Consider the following 18,980-nt stretch of genomic DNA (forward strand, 5'->3'; position numbering starts at 1 on the left):
CATAGATTAATTGGCCATATATGCATGGGTTTATTTCTGGGCTCTCTATCCTGTTCCATTCATCTATGTGTCTTGAAATAGATATACTTTTTAAAACCTCGTAGTACCATACTTCTGCTATACTTTAATACTTTCTTAGATTTAATTCCCCTAAAATGTAAGTTTCTTTTCTTTATTAAAAATCTTTTTTTCCCTCTAATTATGGGAACTCATCAACCACTGGGCTGAAAGTCAGCGGCAGCTGGATGGTGAACTGGCCCCTTGCCCAGACCTCAGAGTGAGACTAATTTGAAAATCCTTTACAGAATGCAGCCCAGAGTCTGCTGCTCAGAAGATCCTGCTCTAATCAACCATTGATCATAAGAGATTTCCTTTATTGACCTGAAAGCAAGTTTCTTCATCTTCCTGCCAGCTAAGGCACTTACTGAAAGTAGGGAGATATAATCCAAAGTGAATATGCCTAATAAAGAAGGCAAAGCCTTCCATCTCTTCTCACAAATGACATTCCGATTCTGTTGCTAGTGGCCCTTCTTCAATGACATGTATGAGTAAGAATTTCTGTCTCCATCCATCTCTTAACCCATTTCACTGCCACCCTGTGAAGAACCTGTGGTTAGCCCTTCTACAAATACACTTGGCGAGTCATTTAGGAAACTGTAGTCAGGGATTGTGGAACAATATATGGGAATTCTCTCCGTGTCTGCAGATACCTCGGAATGAATGCAGGGAAATGTTTATCCCCCTGGATACATCATCAGAAAGTTCCAGATCATTCTCAAGTCAGCTCCCTCTATGATTTACCTGCCTGTAGAGTTTGAAAGGTTCCCACTAGTGCTGACTCTTTGTGACACTTCTCAATTTACAGTAGCTCAGAGGACACTTTGATTGTTTCCAAAGGCAAAGTGGGACAAAATGACACTTTTTTCACTCAGAAGGGTCAGCATTTATGGGACATGCTCAGTCAGATTCTCAAAATTGCTTCAGAGAATGAAGATTTCTTTTATACTAACTTCTGATAGATTAAAGGAGGTCATTTAAACAAACTACTTCCCCAAAGTCCCTGTTTTGAATTGCTGGAGAGAATGTGCACTATCTGGGGTCTTGGATCACTTGGCAAACACCAGAGGAGTGGTTTGGAGTCTGTTTTGGGAAGTACACTGTCCAACTACATTGCCTTTTCCTTCAGCAAAAGAGATTTATCAAGGATCAATTTGGCTGCGACACATCTGTTTTTGTTAAAATGCCTTTGGCCATTAAGTTATCTGTAATAACTTTTGGTAAGGTCTGAGCAATTTATAATAATATTAATGGAAAAATCATGATTCTATATAGCATTTTTTCTCTTCCGTTTTATCAAAATGGCTAAAAGTGGAGATTTGCATAATTGTATCTAGTTTTTTCCCTCCCATTTTTGCAATGATCTGAGAGTTTTGTATAGAAGGCATTAAATTGATGCTGTGAACTTAGAGGAGTAGAAACGTCACCTTGGACAATACTAAACTTCATATGTTTTTAGTTGATAGCTTGTCTTTTAATACTCATTGTGGTATATATGTGTTATGTGATATTTTAAATTTGAGTCTATCTACTGTACTCTCATGTATTCTTATATAAATGCTACGGAAAGCAGCGTGATTCAAAACACCACCCAACACTGTTTAACCTTGACTGACAATTATAATCTAGTTTCTTATAAATAGGTATCTGAGCTAAAAAAAAAAAAAAAAAAAAAAAAAAAAAAGATTTGTGTTTTTGTGTTGACTCTGACTTTGCACGGATCTCCAGAGAGAGAGAGATCAGAACATGAAAGGTAAACTGATTTTTCCTTTTGGGAAGTGGTTCATTCAAGACCTGAAAGAAGCTTTGGATAGGACTTCCAGAGTTGATTTAAAAATACTCAGTGTCTCCAAAGACATTCAGGGAGAAGGGAATTGCTGATGCTTTGCTGCCAAGCAAGTGTGGTAGCTGTTTCAATTTTTCATCACTACTGTACCCACAGCCACAGATATTAAAGCCCGTGTATAGACAGTGTTGACCAAGGTACTGAGCAAGATGCTCACTAGTGTGGCTCTCACTGTTTGGGCATAAGCACGTCAGGCCTTAAGGGGAGCAAGGTGGCACCATGCGGGACACTCTCCGCTGGGTCACCTTCTCGGACAAGAGATTATTTATAGTTACACTGGTGCCGCAGTGGTCCCTCCCTGCCCTGCATTTTACCCATGCTCCACTCACTGTCTTCTTTGCAACTAAGCGTAAGGATTGGAGAAACCTAAAGAGGCCAGCCTATACTTCTGACTGCCTTTAAGGTAAAACAACACCGAGACTTCTGATCAGAATTCACTTCCTTAGCAGCACACAGCACCGCGAGACATCCTTTAATCCTCATTCAAGTCTTATTTATTGATTACCGATTTTAGACGACGCATTGGGATATAAAGATGCGTAAAAACATAGCTCTTATATTTAAGGTGCTCCCAGTCTTGGAGGTAGGCAGGGTTAAAATACAAAATTGTATTATAACATAAAGGGTTAAAAAACCAAATTTAAAATGAAATCTGTTCGGTTGCCCAGAGATTTCTGGGCAGGTTAATCCCACCTGGTCTTGGACACTGCCCATTCTCCTGACCTCCCTGATATGAAGCTTAGAGCCAGTTCCTTGATTAGTGTTATTGGCATCATAGAAGCCACACCCAATGGTCAGTACAAACCATACCTGCCAGTACTGGTGAGGTTCTCACTCTGGTAGAAGTGTGCCCACTCCTTCAAAGGTCCTTAACCAGCCAGAACAGATGCACGTTTCCGGCAAGGAAGTCCTTGGACCCATCCAGTCCCCTGACTTCACAGTGATGCTCGTGGTATCCTACTCTGCTGCCACTCAAGAACATGTACGACAGAGGGGGCTCGCAGTGGTGTCTGGGTCCTTGCTGTTGGCCCGCTGAAGAAAGGCAGCTGCAGTCATAAATTTGTAGAGCCTGAGTGACCTTAGGAACCACCTACTCCAACTTCCTTCCAAGAGAAACCTCCCAAGGGACATTCTGAATTTCAGATCAAGAAAGGCTTGGAAGCCACAAACTCAGCTGGCTTATCGTTGTCATGGAAGTTTTTGGCTATTTGTTGCAAACAGAAACAGCATCCACAGGTTATAACTAGTCTCTGACTAGTTTTCTTACGGAGTCTGTGGACAGTCTCTGTCCTGCCTTCCTCTTACCTCTCCGGATATACTGTCTTCTCATGGGCTCCTCTCCTCCATTGCCAGTGCTCTCCTCTCGGTCCCCCCTCCTTCTTATCCCGTTCTTTCTACCAAGGGCAGACTTATCCACCCCGGTGGGAGGGATCTGCACCTCCCTCCCTGGGGAATAGTACTTGCAAATGGCATTGAGGCAGAGTGTCATGAGCTTTCCTACCCTCTTGTCTCCCACCTGCCACCTAGATGTCAATGCTCAAGGCAACCATGGAAACCCCTGACTGAAGATGGCAGAATCCCCATCAGCCTTGGTCCCTGAGTAACTACAAAGAGCAGTTGCTGCATTCACTACCTCCTCCTTCCCTCACATGTGTCCTGACACCTCAGGATTGGATTTTACATAGTGAGAAATGAACTATCGTGTTAACCCACTGATATTTGAGGCTTGATTGTAACAGCTGTTACCTATACTAACAAAGTCTTAAGATGCCATCCGTGTAAAAACCCTGGGTATCTCAGGGCTACACTTTATTCCTGAGCTTCCCACCTGCATTTCTAGCTAGATATCTCCACTATGGTGTCCCACGGGTCATCCAATCTCGGTATGTCTAGAACTGAACAAATTAGCCACCACCTTCCTTGGATATACCGTTCCTCCTTCATATACCAGTGAGTAGAATTGGTGTGCACTTGGCCACTCAAGTATGCACTGGCCACGCTCTCCCTCAAGCCAGAAAGCTGGGAGTTGTTCTAGATTCCTCCCTATTTTCATCTCCCATATTAGTCTCTCCTAAAACATCTGTCCTGTTCATTCTTTATCTCTCTCTCTACTGCCATTTTCCTGTCTGGTTTCAATAATCATAGCCTTGTCCCCACCTCCCATCCGTCTGTGCTACCGCGAGGGGTGTCTCTTTGAAGTAACGATCTGGCTATGCCTCTCCACGCCTTAAAGTCATTTCAAGGCTTTTTATGTCTTGCAGATTAAACATCTGTTTCCAAGTTTGGTACCTAGGGCTGTCTCACGGACCCCCTTATGCTTCCCACTCCCTTCTTTTTCACTAGTCTCCCTTTTGAACCTGGGGTACACTCGTAGCAAATGTCCTGAAGTTGCAAATGCCCTTGCTCTCCATGCTGGTGAAGTTCTAGTTCCCTCCAGCCAGAATACACCACACTGCTCATGCCTGTGCTCTTCTTGTGAGTAGTTCTTTCTTGTCTTTCAAACCTCAGCTCAGAAACCACCTCCCCTGGGAATCTTTGATCTCCACCCCCCACCCTGCCCCCAGGAAGTCTCCTCTTGACTTTTTTCCCCTCGTGCCTTGAGCCTACTTCATAGAATTTGTCTCGGTGTGATTATTAGCAAATGTGGGAGCTCTTGCATGGTTGCCGAGCTTGATGCTGTTTGATAATGACTCTTTGACAACCACCCTCAACCACACTAGCTGTAATATACCCTCAACACATGTTTATTGATTTAACCTGTGTTGTCGTCCACTCCTATCTACATAAATGGGTAAAACAATGCACATCATGTGCTGAGGGCAATGCCTGGCATAGAGTAAGCATTCAGTCAATGTTAACAGAATAGGGTTTTTTTTATTATTATTTTTATTACCATCAGCATTAATTAAAGCCTTTGATCTTAACTGATTTCACACCCCTAGCAATTTTTGAATTGTTTTTTTTTCCCCCCATTTGGTTCAAAACCATTACTCATTTATACTAAAGTAGAAATTTCCTTCTAATGGTATAAACTGAGTAGAATTCAAGTCAAAGAATTGGGAGGCTTGGTCTCAGGTCCCACTACTACCACTAACTGTGTGAGCCTGAACTAGTCACTTCATCGCTCTATGCCTCATTTGGGCCATTGGGGAAGCATAGATAAAAAGAAGTTTCTGGGACATCTGGGTGGCTCAGTTGGCTAAGCATCCAACTCTTGATTTTGGCCCCAGGGCATGATGTCATGTGAGATCAAGCTGTGCATCTGGCTCTACACTGACAGTGCAGAACCTGCTTGGGATTCTCTCTTTTTCTCTTTCCCTCTGCCCCTCCTCGGTTCATGTACTTGCTCTCTCTCTCTCTCTCTCAAAATAAATAAACGTTTTTTTAAACAAAGAGCTTCTGGACACACTTCAGCAGAATAGTCTTGAGAAACAACCTAGATACTCAATTTAAAAGCATTTATTAACTCTAAAAAGTAGGGAGAAGTTCATTGTTAGCAGTATGTCCAATAATGCAAGCAATATTAATGTAAACAATGCTTTCACTATTCAGTGTTGTCATTCCTCTATTTTGCCATTATCATTTTCAATTGTTATCCTATTCTCTGATGAATGGGCCACACATATAAGTCATCTCTACATCTATGAGCAAATTCTCAATTTTATTTTCCAAGGTATCAGAATAATTCTGGTTTGAGGACTAAACATAGTACCACCTCACTGGCAATGTTGTTCTATACTGATGCTATCTGTGAGTCTTTGAGTCCACCTTTCCATCAAATTTTGTTCTTTATTTGGCATTCCACACAGTAAACATACTAGTTGTTGAATGAATGAATGAATGAATGCTATTAATGGATAGAGGCAAAGCCTTTTTTTATATATTTATTTATTTATTTATTTTGAGAGAGAGCAAACATGAATGAGGGAGGGGCAGAGAAAGAAGGAGAAAGAGCATCCCAAACCATGAAATCATGACCTGAGTCCAAATCAAGTCAAATGCCCAACCGGCTGAGCCACCCAGACACCCCAACAAAGTCTTGGGTTCCCTGTGTTTTGTCAACTGCTTCCTAGTTGACTTCAAACTTCTCACTTGATGATGATGATGATGATGATGATGATTGACATTTTTGAGATCTTATGTGCCAGGCACTTTCCTAAGCCCTTCACATTTAATCTTTGCAATAGCTCAGTCAAAAAAAAATACATGAGTTTGATCCCCTATAATGGAAGCTCCATGGAATGTAGAATCTTCTATGTATTTTCTGTCTCATCAATTGCTAAATTCTTAGAGACTCAGAGCATTGCCTGGCATATAGTAGGCACTCAAGAAATTATAGTTGAATGAAGTGATTTGCTCTTCAAACACTTTCTTGATACTTTGGAGTTTTTGGACATTTGCAATTTGATTGTGATTTCTTGCTAGTAGTAGTAGTAGCTGATTTACTATTGAAATTATTAACTATCTTTTTATAACACTTTATAAAGTATTTTCACATATAATCTCATTTAATTTAAAGCAAACAATGACATTTTACTACTAGAAACGCTAAAATTCAATGTCTCTCCCTAGTGGAAAATAAAATATTGCCATTATTACAAAACTGCCATAGTTTGATTTTTCCAGTGATCAGTAAGCACTTTAATTAATTTGAAGATGATTGGGGCTTAAAATTAAGAATTATCATATATCAGATTTTTTTTAATTGAAGGAAGAAATTGCTAGAAAATATTTCCCCAGTTGGCTTGGGATGAGGGAATTCTCAGTTGGAAAGTACTTAAAATTACTTAACAACGTGGAAGGGTAGCTGCAAGGCTGATGCTTATAATGTTTGTGCCTCTAAAAAACAAATCACAAAATATTTTAAATGAATGAATAAGATTTTTACTAGGTAATTAAAATTTGAACTGATAAGATCTAAAAGAAGCTTTACTTGTTGAGAAGCATGAGGATTTGCATTACACAATGACTTGAGACAATAACGTCCATGATTTACTCAGCATACTCTTACCAATCAGGAAACAGTCCATAAACAATTTAGGGAATGCTTGGCAATGTTCTAGAAGGTGGCATCTGTGGTGTTAGCAGTAGGATTACATTTCGTAAAACTTGTACCAAGTGTCTTTAAATGAAAGTTTACAACATTATGATGTGCTAAAGGCCAAACAAAATCGTATAACCAGAATGTAGTTAACAATTTGTCTTTAAGTATTGACATCCCTAGTTGCCATTGGTTTTTAGTAGGTGAAGGGAAACATTTCTTTAAACTCTTCTGACAAATATGACTAGTCCATTTGTCATTCCATTTGTCATTCCAATGTTTTCAGTACTGGAAGTGTTTCAGTTTTGGTTCAACAGTGTAACCTTTGGAGTTTTGCCTAATAATGACTTCAGTTGCACTGGCCTTCCAACAGATCAATTAAAGTGGAAATGCATATTTTCTAATTATGCATCCAGCCCTACTTGCATCTTGGCAAGGGTGGCCACGCCGAATGTTAAATTAAGTCTGCGCAATAGCTAGAGTCAATGCAACATCAAAGTTTCCCAAAGTCACTTTCTTAATCACGTGAAGGATAGCCAAGACTCTGATCAGTAGCATGTAGCTGTATACAATCAGAGGGAAAACATTTAAACATCCCAGCATGGTATTTCCATTTAAATCTGATTACAGTGAAATAAAACTGTAGCCATTAAAGGTTTAGAAGAACTACAAATACAAGCCGTAAAAGAAGACAGATAGTAAATGAGGTAGTAAAACATTTCAGCAGGGCAAACAGTTTACAGCACTCATTTAGGTCATCCCGAAGCAGACTGTGCAATTCACTGCAGACCTTGCACCATTCCCTGAGCTCCACTTAAACCTGCAATTAACCTTTCACGCCTAATGAAGCTGTTTTCCTGGAAAATTAAAATATATAGTGGTGCCTGCTTTTACACAGACTTGGGAGGAGAACATTTCAAAATGAATGACTTTTCTGAGGCTTTGTTCAAACGTAAAATGGAAGTGCTATGTTTGTGTGTAAAGTGAGAATGTTCTTTCCAAGGCAATTTCACTTGATGTGCAGTAGTTTATTACTGTCCTTATTAATTGTTCTGCATAATTGTAAAAAAACACACATCAGTAATTTTATGATTAGATTGTTACTGCTGGAGTCTACTAATACCATTTCCCTTCCATCAGGAAAAACTAGAGTTTTACTAAAGACAACTCGATTCCTGCCTGATGTTTCTCCTTGGTGGTTTTCATTGCAAATTTAGTGGCTTGAAAAGATATATTTTCCATTTAAATATTTAGCTGTTAGTCATTTGTATTGCTTTCTGTGTAGGGCATGTCTGCACGTGTTTATTGAGAGACATAATTCTTAATTATAGAAAAAAGAGTCTTTGTTATTGTTTTTCTCTGAGAGTCCGAGGAAAGGTCTGATTTGGGTATATCTTCTGCTTATTTACCAAATATCTGTGGTAGCTCTTGGCATCCAAACCAGTAACTACTAACTTGTGCCCCTGTTCTGAGGGAAATCTACATGGCCCCAAAGGAGTCTGCCTCCTTCATTGCTTGCCCTGCCCTGTCATCCAGAGCAGCCACGGGTGACGTTCCACGTTAGCAGGAGCTAGTTTGAAAAACCACAAGGCCATAGCAAACGGGACGGGAAACAGAAGATGGTACCTTCTTTCTTATGAGGTTTATCATTCATATTTAAATAATCTAAATGTCATAGTGTCTGGTGTTTAAGAACTCAAAGTGCAAAAAGGTAAAGTTTATAATAAATATTTAAACGCCAGCATTTTTATTGAGTCTATGGGCATATTTTGATGTAAATTCTGCTAGCCTGCAGTGTCTGTGCATCATCTTGACATGGTAAATGAAATTCCTTTAGACCACCAGTCTAAAATAATGAATTGTTCCCCCAGTTAATTGTATTGCTTTGGTAACAAGGAACTGTGCTAGGTCTAGAGAACACAGTAAGTGGATTTCATCAGATGATTTGTGTGACGTTTTGAAAAATGATCTTCTGGAGTGACCTGATTTTAATGGAACGCAAACCGCAGGCAGCCTGTGCCACTGCATCGCATCCCACTGCAGGATGGGCTTCCTCCTATGGCACCGGGAGCGAGAGGGCATCACCAGAAAACCTCTCCCTGGGGGGGGGGGGGGGGGGGGGGGAAATTCCCAGGGGAATCTAAACGGGAGAAAGTGTTTGCCTCGAAGGGCAACATGGATAACTTATTTTTAAGTTGTTGTTGTTTTATTGATGCTTGTTAAAAAAATCCAGGAAAGATCTCAAGCTACCTTTTTGTCTCTTCATCACCAGCGTGAAAACAAGCCAAGACCAACCAAATAGCAAGTGAGGCTATTTACTCAGAACTCGCTACAGGAAGGGAGTCAGTCATCCACCATTGCTCGCTTGCATTTTGGCAGACCCTTAAAAATAGGCAAATGGGAACCTTTTATGGTGGAAAAAAGAGAAGGCTTCAAGTGCGCCCTGATGGGAAGCAATGGGCACCGGAAAGCCGGAGGCAGGTTACCTGGAAACGGATGTGCTATGTGATTGGTTAGAGGTGCATAGTTGCCTTTTTCTGATTGATCCTTATTTGGAAGCAGGGACAAAAATTAGGGAAGTTGTGAGTTATTAATCAAGTCGGGTAGGTGGGGCCCGTTGTTAGAGGGGTAATTGTTTGACTTCCTAGATTGTTACTAGACATAGGGGTCTGACTTGCCATCACATGGCGGGCTGGCTTCCTAGCCCAGTTGTTGCAGATGAGGGTGTGCTTTGATGAGCAGGTTGCTGCAGTTTGAGGGCCAGAGTTCTGTTTTTATCTTACGGTCTGGCCATTGCCTATTTATATGTTCAGTCTCTCACCAGCACGTACATGTTACATGCGGGGAGGAGTCATATTGTTTTTGTTGTTTTTTTTTTAAAGAGCTACTGACTTTTTTTTTTTAATCAATTAAGATGCCCTACAGGTGCGCCTGGGTGGCTCAGCCGGTTAAGTGTCGGACTTCTCAGGTCATGATCTCGCGGTCCGTGGGTTCGAGCCCTGCATCAGACTCTGTGCTGATAGCTCAGAACCTGGAGCCTGCTTCAGATTCTGTGACTCCCTCTCTCTCTCAAAAATAAACATTAAAAAAAATTCCCTACAATAAAGTATATTGAAGGGCAATGATAGAACTTTATCTTCTTTTAAAGCATCTTCCACACACTAGAAACCTCAGGAACACTGGAACCTTGTTTCTCTTGTTTACTCTTGTGTCCAGGGCCTCCTGTAGGTTGAATGAGGATGTAGCAATTTCTGGGTGGTTGTTGTTATTTTAGAGTTCTCCATATATTAAAATATGCAGAAATGCAAAATCAGTAATAAACACCTATCCCCAATAATTCGACACTTAAACATATATGCATGCAGTTATTATGATTATTATGCTGTTCAGAATTAAATTACAGTATTATAAAAAGGAATAACTCATGGTGTGCCACAAGCTGTGTAGTTCTGTAAAGGACTCAAGCTTACATCTGAACGAAAACATCGTTTGGCCCATCAGGAGGATGAGAGCTGGGCGGTGGCCCTCAGAGTGTCCTCTGTGAGCACATGTGGTGGACGCTCAAACGTCACTGCCTCCAGGAGTCCAAGGTTTCTTGCATACACATTGCCATCTATGCAGGATCTGTAAATGCAGTTGATTGTTCCATTTTCATAGGAAAGAACAAAAATTTGTCAAATTAAAAATAAGCATGATTTGCAATTTTATTTGTAACTTAAGGACTGAAACATGGCTTATGATTTATTATTTCCAGCTGAATGTGTTTCCAAGCTTACAAATCATTAGCAAACCCAGGATATTTATGAGAGACACTACTTTAATTAGGCTTTGGACTGCAAATACCCTGAAATACAAAGGTACAGTGACAGTTTCGGATTAGCATAGAATTTCCTGTTTTGGCAACTCACGCTGTTTACTTCTCTCCTGGAATGTATCTTCTGTAAGGAAGCAACATTTGCAGCCACGTGTAAATGGAAAAGTATTGTTTTTCAGGGCTCTTTTGGACTGGGTCACGCAGTGGTTTAATGAATAACACGATTTCGTATTGAGATGCTGTGATCATTGAAATTAGCCTAAGTGGTCTCTGTCTACATTAAAGGAGACATACATTCATTGTCATATTTGGCTGTCTCTGGATAAGACGGTGCCAGGAATGAAATAACAGAAGGTTGTGAATTATGACCGAAGTGTGCCAAGAGATCTGCAGAAACTTCAGGTCTGCCTGAACCGAACTTTCAGTTAGCACAACCCTGCTCCCTGATTTCTTTTTTTAAAAGAAAACATGTGCTTCAGCTTCCTCTCCTGAAGAAATAACAAAATAACTACTTCCTACAGCAAAATAAGTGGTTAAAACGTCTTTGTTGGCCACTTCAGAAGTCCATCTGTGCTCTTCCCAGGTCAAGAAAGCGATTTTTATTTAAACTTTGAACCTTTGAACTTGCATTACCTCTAAGAAATTTGAGTAATTGTTTATTATCCTGAAAGAGCAGGTTCTTTAACAGCAACCCTGAAAAAGTAAATATCTGAGATTGTCAGCCTAGCCCGTGATCACTGTAACTTTTTAGTCCCTTCCCTCCCCAGCACCATTAATTTCTCCCTCTCTACAAATACCTTCTCTTCTGTTTTCGAAAGTACCTAAAACTCTTTTTCCCCTTTAAAAAATATATGCAGGGGCGCCTGGGTGACTCGGTCAGTTGAGCATCCGACTCTTGATTTTGGCTCAGGTCATGATCTCACAGTTCATAAGATCGAGCCCCACATCAGGCTCCATGCTGACAGTGTGGAGCCTGCTTGGGATTCTCTCTCCCTCCCTCCCTCTCTCTCTCTCTCTCTCTCTTCTCCTCCCCCACTTGCATGCATGCTCTCTCTCTCTCTCTCTCTCTCTCTCTCAAAATAAATAAACATTTAAAAATATATATGTACTCAGATAATTCTATGTAGTCACACAGATTTCATCTGACCTGTTGCTTCCCCTGTGCACCAGTTCCCTTATTGCCAAATGGCTTGAGCATGGGACTCTTCCATGCACTGCCACATTTCCTCTCACCCCATTCCCCGCTTAATTTGTGGACTCCCTTCCTCAGTTAGGTATGGACATGACTCAAAGATCGTCAACATCTTCCTTGAGGAACTCGAATGGTCTCCACATCCAGCCTCACTGCTGGCCCATTTGGTCCCTCTGCAGACTCCTTGAACCCTGTCTTCCTTTGACTTCTACATTACTGCCCTAGGCTAGTGGACCCTCCCCTTACAGTGTCTGTTTCCCTTGGCATTTCTTTCCGTTCATAAGCCTCTGGAGTTCTATCCTTGCCAGGTCAGAGTTGAGGCTTACCTAGAATAGATTGACCCACAAGGAGTAAAATAATTCAGTGACATCTTACATAGCTTAAGATCCAAAGTGAGGCCTTTCTCTAAGAGCATCACATAGAGGAGATGCCTGTGAGGGCTCAGGGTTTGGTTCAGCTCTACTCAGTGTCAGATCTTCAAGACCCTGGAGACAGGAAAATGAACCAAAAGTCCTTTAGTGACCTCTTTAAAGCAAGCAGCCTGTTCTCTTGGTTTAGTATGGTGACTTGGCACATTTTGTTTTACTCAAGAATGATATGGGACTCAACAGAAATGAAAATGATTCATGCGTAGCTATGATAAACCAGGGTATCTGGTGGAGCCATTGCTCTTACAAGTTTAGAAGGCATTTACTATCCATCAACATATTACCAAATGTTCTCCTCAATCAGTAGACTAAATGATGTCACAAAACAGAATTCTTTCAATTACCTGTGATAGCTAGAGACTTACTTCTGTGTTAATAGTCTGCTGATCATACTCAAGATCCTTTTCTTATGTGTACAAAATATCAAGTTGTCTCTTCCATGTCTGCTTGTGCATAACATAACTCTGCCTGGGTGCTTTCTTCTTAAAAGCACTTGAAAAAAAAAAAAAGAGAATGAACGACAGGCCACAGATCTGGAGAAAATATTTGCAAAACACATATATGATGAATTGCTGCTATCTAAAATATAAATGAAATCTTAAAACTCAACAATAGGAAAACAAAAAGCTCAATTAAAACTGGGCAAAAGATCTGAACAGATACCTCACCAAAAAAATATGCATCTGACAAATAAGCATATGAAAAAAATGCTTAACAGCATATGTTTTTACAGAATTGAAAATTAAAACAAACATGAGATACAGTTACACCTATTAGAATGGCCAAAATCCCAAACACCAACAATACCAAATGCTGACAGAGATGTAGTACAATAAGAACTCTCATTCATTGGTGGTGGGAATACAAAATGGCAGAGCCACTTTGGAAAACAGGAAGTTTCTTTCAAAGCTACAAGCCAGGCTTACCATGTGATCCAATGATCATGCTCCTAGGTATTTATGAATTGTTAACTTACGTCTACATAAAAAATTGCACATAGGTATTCATGGCTGCTTTATTTATATTTGCCAAAAATTGGAAGCAGTCAAGATGTCCTTCATCTTGGGTAAACAAACCGTGGTACATCCATACAATGTATGGGTGAATGAATATTATTCAGTGATAAAAAAAAAATGAGCCATTGAACCAGAAAAGATATGATTGAAACTATATGATACCCCAGAAAAGGCAAAACAATAGAGACATTTAAAAAAGGTTAGTGATTACCAGAGGCTCAGGGGAAAGAGAGAGATAAACTGGTAAAGCACAGGGGATTTTTAGGGTAGTGAAATTATTCTGTATGATACTGAAATGGTGAATACATGACATTATGCATTTGTCAAACCCCATAGAATGTACAATACAAAAAGCGAATCCTAATGTAAACTATAGACTCGTTGATAGTCATGTATCAATACTGGCTCAATTTTTCTTTAAACCTAAAACTGCTCAAAATTAAAAAAAAAAATCTTAGCACAATGGTTTTTATTCTACACACACAAAAACAACAGTAACACTGAAAATTCTTTGTACATCTAGTACAAACTTGTGTTCAGACACGGGAACTAAGGTGTGGAGTTACATCCATGGCTGCTTGTGATATCTTTGTCACATACTGAATTTAATTATCCAAAGTCAAAGTCAGTTAACTTTGTTAGATCCTTGTTCTTCTTCATGTGTGAAGTTCATGTGTCTAAGTTGAAGAACATTTTAAGTGAAGGGCACGGTACGTAATAACTTCCAATAAACAGCTAAATATTTGATGACTAAATATAAAACAATGAAAATAGGGTGCTAAGACACCACTGTCACTATCCCGGAAAGGTCTAGCCACGTAGTTGACTGATTTTCACCTTTTCTTCCAGGCCTCGCAATTGCCAGTGCCCTAATAGATATTTCACAACAGAAGCCTTCCGACAGTAAAGACAAGACTTCAGGAGTCCGAAATCGAAAACACCACCTCTCAACACGTCAAGGAACTTGTGTCTGAGAAACAGAAAAACTACTCCTGGATATTCCGACATGTTTGATTTTGTAAATGACTTCCGTTCAGGCTGGTCTATGGCCTCAGTTTTTATGGAGGCAAACCTGTGTACGGTTCCAGAGCTCAAGTACACTTCCCTCCAAATGGGCGATGACTCAAGCGGCCAGAGAATGTCCGTGACTTTTATGAAAGTAACAGTACTGAGGGGCGACAAAGTCAGTTTTTACGACTCTCCTAGGCTTATCGTAGATAACATTTAAATACTCCAGAAAAAGATGTATATTGTTTCTTAATGCAGATGGAAAATATGTGATTCCTATAAACCAAACTGTTTATATCCTAGGACTTTAAAGAAAGACATTTTATAATGCCTGAGTGATGAGAATTGTACAATTTTTGCCTCATAAGCAAACTTAAATCACTTCTATATGAACAGGAAATGAACAAATCGCAATGGCTTTAAATGCTGTTTTATCTCACTGTAAATGTAAAAGCAAGATTTTGATTTAGCGGGATGTAGGTAATGTATTTAAATATTCCACATGACCGTATCATGTCCGCACTCAGTTTGAGAATGGGACAGTTTCCCACCTAACGGGAACACAGACCAAAATGAGACCATTTGGATGGATGGTAAGTGCAACTTCACAGGAGGTTTTATTAGAATTCCAAGTGAAAAGGACATTCCTGTCATCCACGCCAACTGCCTCACTCATTATCAGAGCTGATAGAGCATGGAAAAGCCTGTCCAGCAATCAATTTTTTCCCTCCTGCCAAAAACCCTGTAATACCAAACCTGAAGAGAGCTGAAATAGTTATTTTACAGTGTGCAAGCTTCAGCTCTAGTATGGTAATTTTTTTTTAATTGCTTAGGAGTCATTGGATCAGACCTAAATGATTCATCTGCATTTTTGTAAGAATGGATCAGCTTTGGTTGGCCTTCCTCTCCTAGCTGCTCGATTTTGTCTACCTTTTACAAATATTATGGAAGTATTTTAGAGGTGACCCCTCCAAAGTTTTCACATGATCCAGGGTCCTTCTTGCCAACTATTCACTTAGACTACAAGTAGGGACAAGCATTTGTTGGCAAGCATCTACAGTATTCTTGTTTCTAACATAAACACATTGGTGTCATGAGAGCAAGTTTCTAGTTTAAAAAATAAGTTCATCAATGCCCACATTTAGCATATTCTTCATGATTCAAACATGTGAGTTATGGCAGAAAGCAAAAATGGTATAGAACAGCCTTCACACTGGAACATAGATTTATTTGTGTCCTAATTTTGACTCTAGTTCACCAGAACTCAGTAGCATTAACCAGACCTTGTTTGGAATTAACAGTTTCTTAACTGTAGTCAGGGTGACTACAAGATATGTGTAGAAAGCAGTGACAGAGAGACCCAAAGCTGCTTTATACAACATAGTTTTGTTCAATATGAAAGCCATTTACACATAATTGATGTTTAGTACTATATATGTACTTTTCATGTTCTTTGGATTTCTGGAAGGTAATGACACTTTACTGTTTACAGCTAATGCATAGTTACTTGCATGCTGTGGTTGTACAGTAGCAGAATATGACCCTATTGTGATATTCAATGTTTATTTCATAATCCCATTATACATAGTCAGCTTAATTTGATGAGGATCGAATGTAATATATAACAGGAATGACCATACAATAGGTAGTTGCATCGTATATAAGATTGCTAGGTTGCATCTAACCATGCCTATCACTGTTTTGATAATTAGACATTTATGAATTATAGTATATATTCTTTATGTTGGCATGATAATTTTGCTATTTTCTATGCGTTAAAAATAAGACTAATTCTTAGAGTAATTTTATCTATAGCCTGTGGGTTTTTTTGGGAGAGGGGGTGGCAGTGAAGCTGGTTGTTTTTGCCTCCCTGTGATATTTTATCTCTCAAAAAAAAAAAAAAAAAGGCAAGGGGAAGTTTGTAAACGTCTCCTAGAAAAACGATCAAGTAATTTTATTAGCTTCTTTTTGGACCCTTTAAATGTTGCTTTTTCTCCTGGAAAAATAAATTGACAAAACTGGTGACTACAAAAATATAATCATTTAAAAATAAAATGCCCGATTTGTTTAATTCTCTAAGAGTTGTATGAGAGAAAGCTTATGTAACAAAACACAAAAACATATATAAAATCTATTTCAGCTGTCCATTTAGAGAGGCCAAGCAAACAGCGTTACAAAGAAAGAATTGCCAAGCTGTATGCACCTCCAATCCCACTGGGTTCCTAAAACTTGAAAATTTGAATTTTAGAGAGTTACGGGACATAATGCAATGTGAAGTTATATCTTTCTGTGCCAAATATTGCTACCTCCGTGACTACTTTTACAATATCTTCTCGACGTATCAAAGCTTTTTACTGGCAGCAAAATTCTTCACCCTCAGGTAAAGTGGATTGAAAAGACCTTAGGGATTATCACTTTGTATTTGTGTCACAATTTTTTTGTCCCCACATCCCAAACACTTTAAATTTAGATGCTCCCTTTTTTTTTTTTAACTTTTTAAAATCAATTCACAAGGAGATGCAGATACTCTTCTAGAAGTTTATACTTAAATAACTGATTCTCTTCAAAACTTTATCTTAATGGAATTTGGTACCTTTCCATTTAGAATAACTTTGAAGGGTCCTTTAGATTTTAGGATTTCTTCTTCTTCCAAGGAGGAAAAAGGTTTTGTTAAATAGAACAGCATTTTTAAAATTTACCTGGGGACGATATTTGGACAACCAGAGAATTCTTGTTTAAAGGGATGCATGTGCTTACAGATTGATGTAATAAATTTTAAGAGGATTGGGGTTTCCTAATTGCTTTTAAATGGAAATTTGTTTTAGTAATAGACGGAGAAGGAAAGAGTATGCCACATACTATTGTGTTATGTTCAGTAGGAAGACTTCAAATAGGACATATTTCAGTGTGGAATCAATACTTGCTGTACTTCCCAATATCTCATGGGGGGGGGGTGCGGGGAGGGAAGTTCTGTCATATAGACGTGACTGTACAGCTGGAGTCCTGTTGCAGTCATTTAGAGTATAGACTGGCGGACGGGCCCAAGAACAGATGCTGGCATCAGCTTTGAGCTGTGTCATGCTGGGCAAGTTTTGCTCTTCAGAAGCCTCAGACATTCCATCTGTGAGGGAAGGTGGTGCCCACCTTGCCGACCCACTGTGAGCCCAGAAGGTAATAGGCATCAAACTCCCACAGCAGGCCCTCCACGCTGAGTAGCTGGGATGGACCATCACGGGGCCACCAGGCCACTGGTTTTCAACCGTTTTATGAATCCATCTATTAATTTTTCATCCATCTTTTTACCATAACTGAAAGTCAAGTAGGGTTTTGCAGGTGAGAGTTGCATAAAAATCTCGAGCAAGTTCCTGTATTTCGAGGATATAGAGATTTCCAAAAAAAACTACTTTGATATTTGAGTCATTAGAGGCTTTGGCTCTTCCAAAATATATATAGCTTTAATAGAGCATTTAGACAGGAACAATCATTGTCACTTTCACATTCAAATTAGGCAAGAAGAAACCAATCCTTACCTTTGGTTGGCATACATCGTACCTCTTTTTATCACTAAGCATAAAACTATGATTTGAAGAGTGTTTTATATAAAAGGTTTGGAAAAATGAAAACGGATCAGACGAACTAATTCTCCCGCATACACTTAAGGAAAAATCCACTTCCGAAGCCCATTTGTCATGTTACTAGAGTGACTTTGGAACTCACTTGATCATAAGAACTACCCGGGTTCGTACAGATTCCTACTTTTGCCTCAAGAGATTAAGACTCAGAAGGACTGGACTAGACCCTGGAGATTCATATGCTTAATAAGCACCTCAGTGATTCTTACCATTAGGCGAATTAGGAAAACACTGCACTGGGCCAAAGAGTTGCCTTTATCTACAGTTAGAAGAATTTCTTTAAATAACGAAGTTATCACTCTAGTTCAAAATGCTTTCAATAATTTTCCAGGGAATACAAGCCATCTGGTTGGTGTGACAGCAGTGTTTTCAGTATAGTGTACATTTAACAGTGTAGTTTTGTCAAATTTTTAAAATTAAGACTTATAACCATATCAGTATATATGTATACACATGTGCATGCCAATGTTAAAACAGATTGTGTAAAAGTTCAAACCTGCTTTAAAAAGTCAACATTTTATGCTGCAGTGTGCTATTATTAATCAAGAGTTTAATTACTGAAATAAAAACACTGGATCTTCCAGCCCCCACTGCTAACTACGGTTTTGTTATTTTTATTTTTACCCTTCCAAAATCACAACAGGAAAAAGCTTTCAACACCTGAAAATGCCCCTCTGTCATCTAAGACTTGGTTATAAAATTTGTGTTATTGAATTCCCCATTCCAAATACATTTTTCTCTCTTTCCCCCCTTCTCCTGATTTTCATTGACCTTTTCTACACGTCGTCTTTGAATGGCATGCGGAACACTTTGAATGTTGCTGAGAATGGGAGCAAAACCCACAAGAGGTTGAGAGCGAGCGGCCAGAGTTCCAGCTATGACTGTGGGTCTCCGCCCCGGCCATGTGTTCTGTGTTTACAAAAATCGTTCTTACTTACAGTAACCA

At 39.4% G+C, this 18,980-nt stretch overlaps 1 protein-coding gene across 1 annotated transcript in view; it reads left to right on the forward strand.

Moving 5' to 3' along the window:
- The window catches only part of ATRNL1 (attractin like 1), a 764,129-nt gene extending 745,498 nt beyond the window's left edge, over positions 1-18,631 (forward strand). The window contains exon 29 of the mRNA XM_019459544.2: positions 14,244-18,631. Within this exon, the coding sequence (XP_019315089.2) occupies positions 14,244-14,368 (125 nt within the window). The 3' untranslated portion in view covers positions 14,369-18,631. The remainder of the gene's footprint in view (positions 1-14,243) is intronic.
- Positions 18,632-18,980: the final 349 nt, after the last annotated feature.

Source organism: Panthera pardus, unplaced genomic scaffold (assembly GCF_024362965.1).
Source record: "Panthera pardus isolate Hobbes unplaced genomic scaffold, ASM2436296v1 HiC_scaffold_22, whole genome shotgun sequence".
NCBI classification, from domain to species: Eukaryota; Metazoa; Chordata; class Mammalia; order Carnivora; family Felidae; genus Panthera; species Panthera pardus.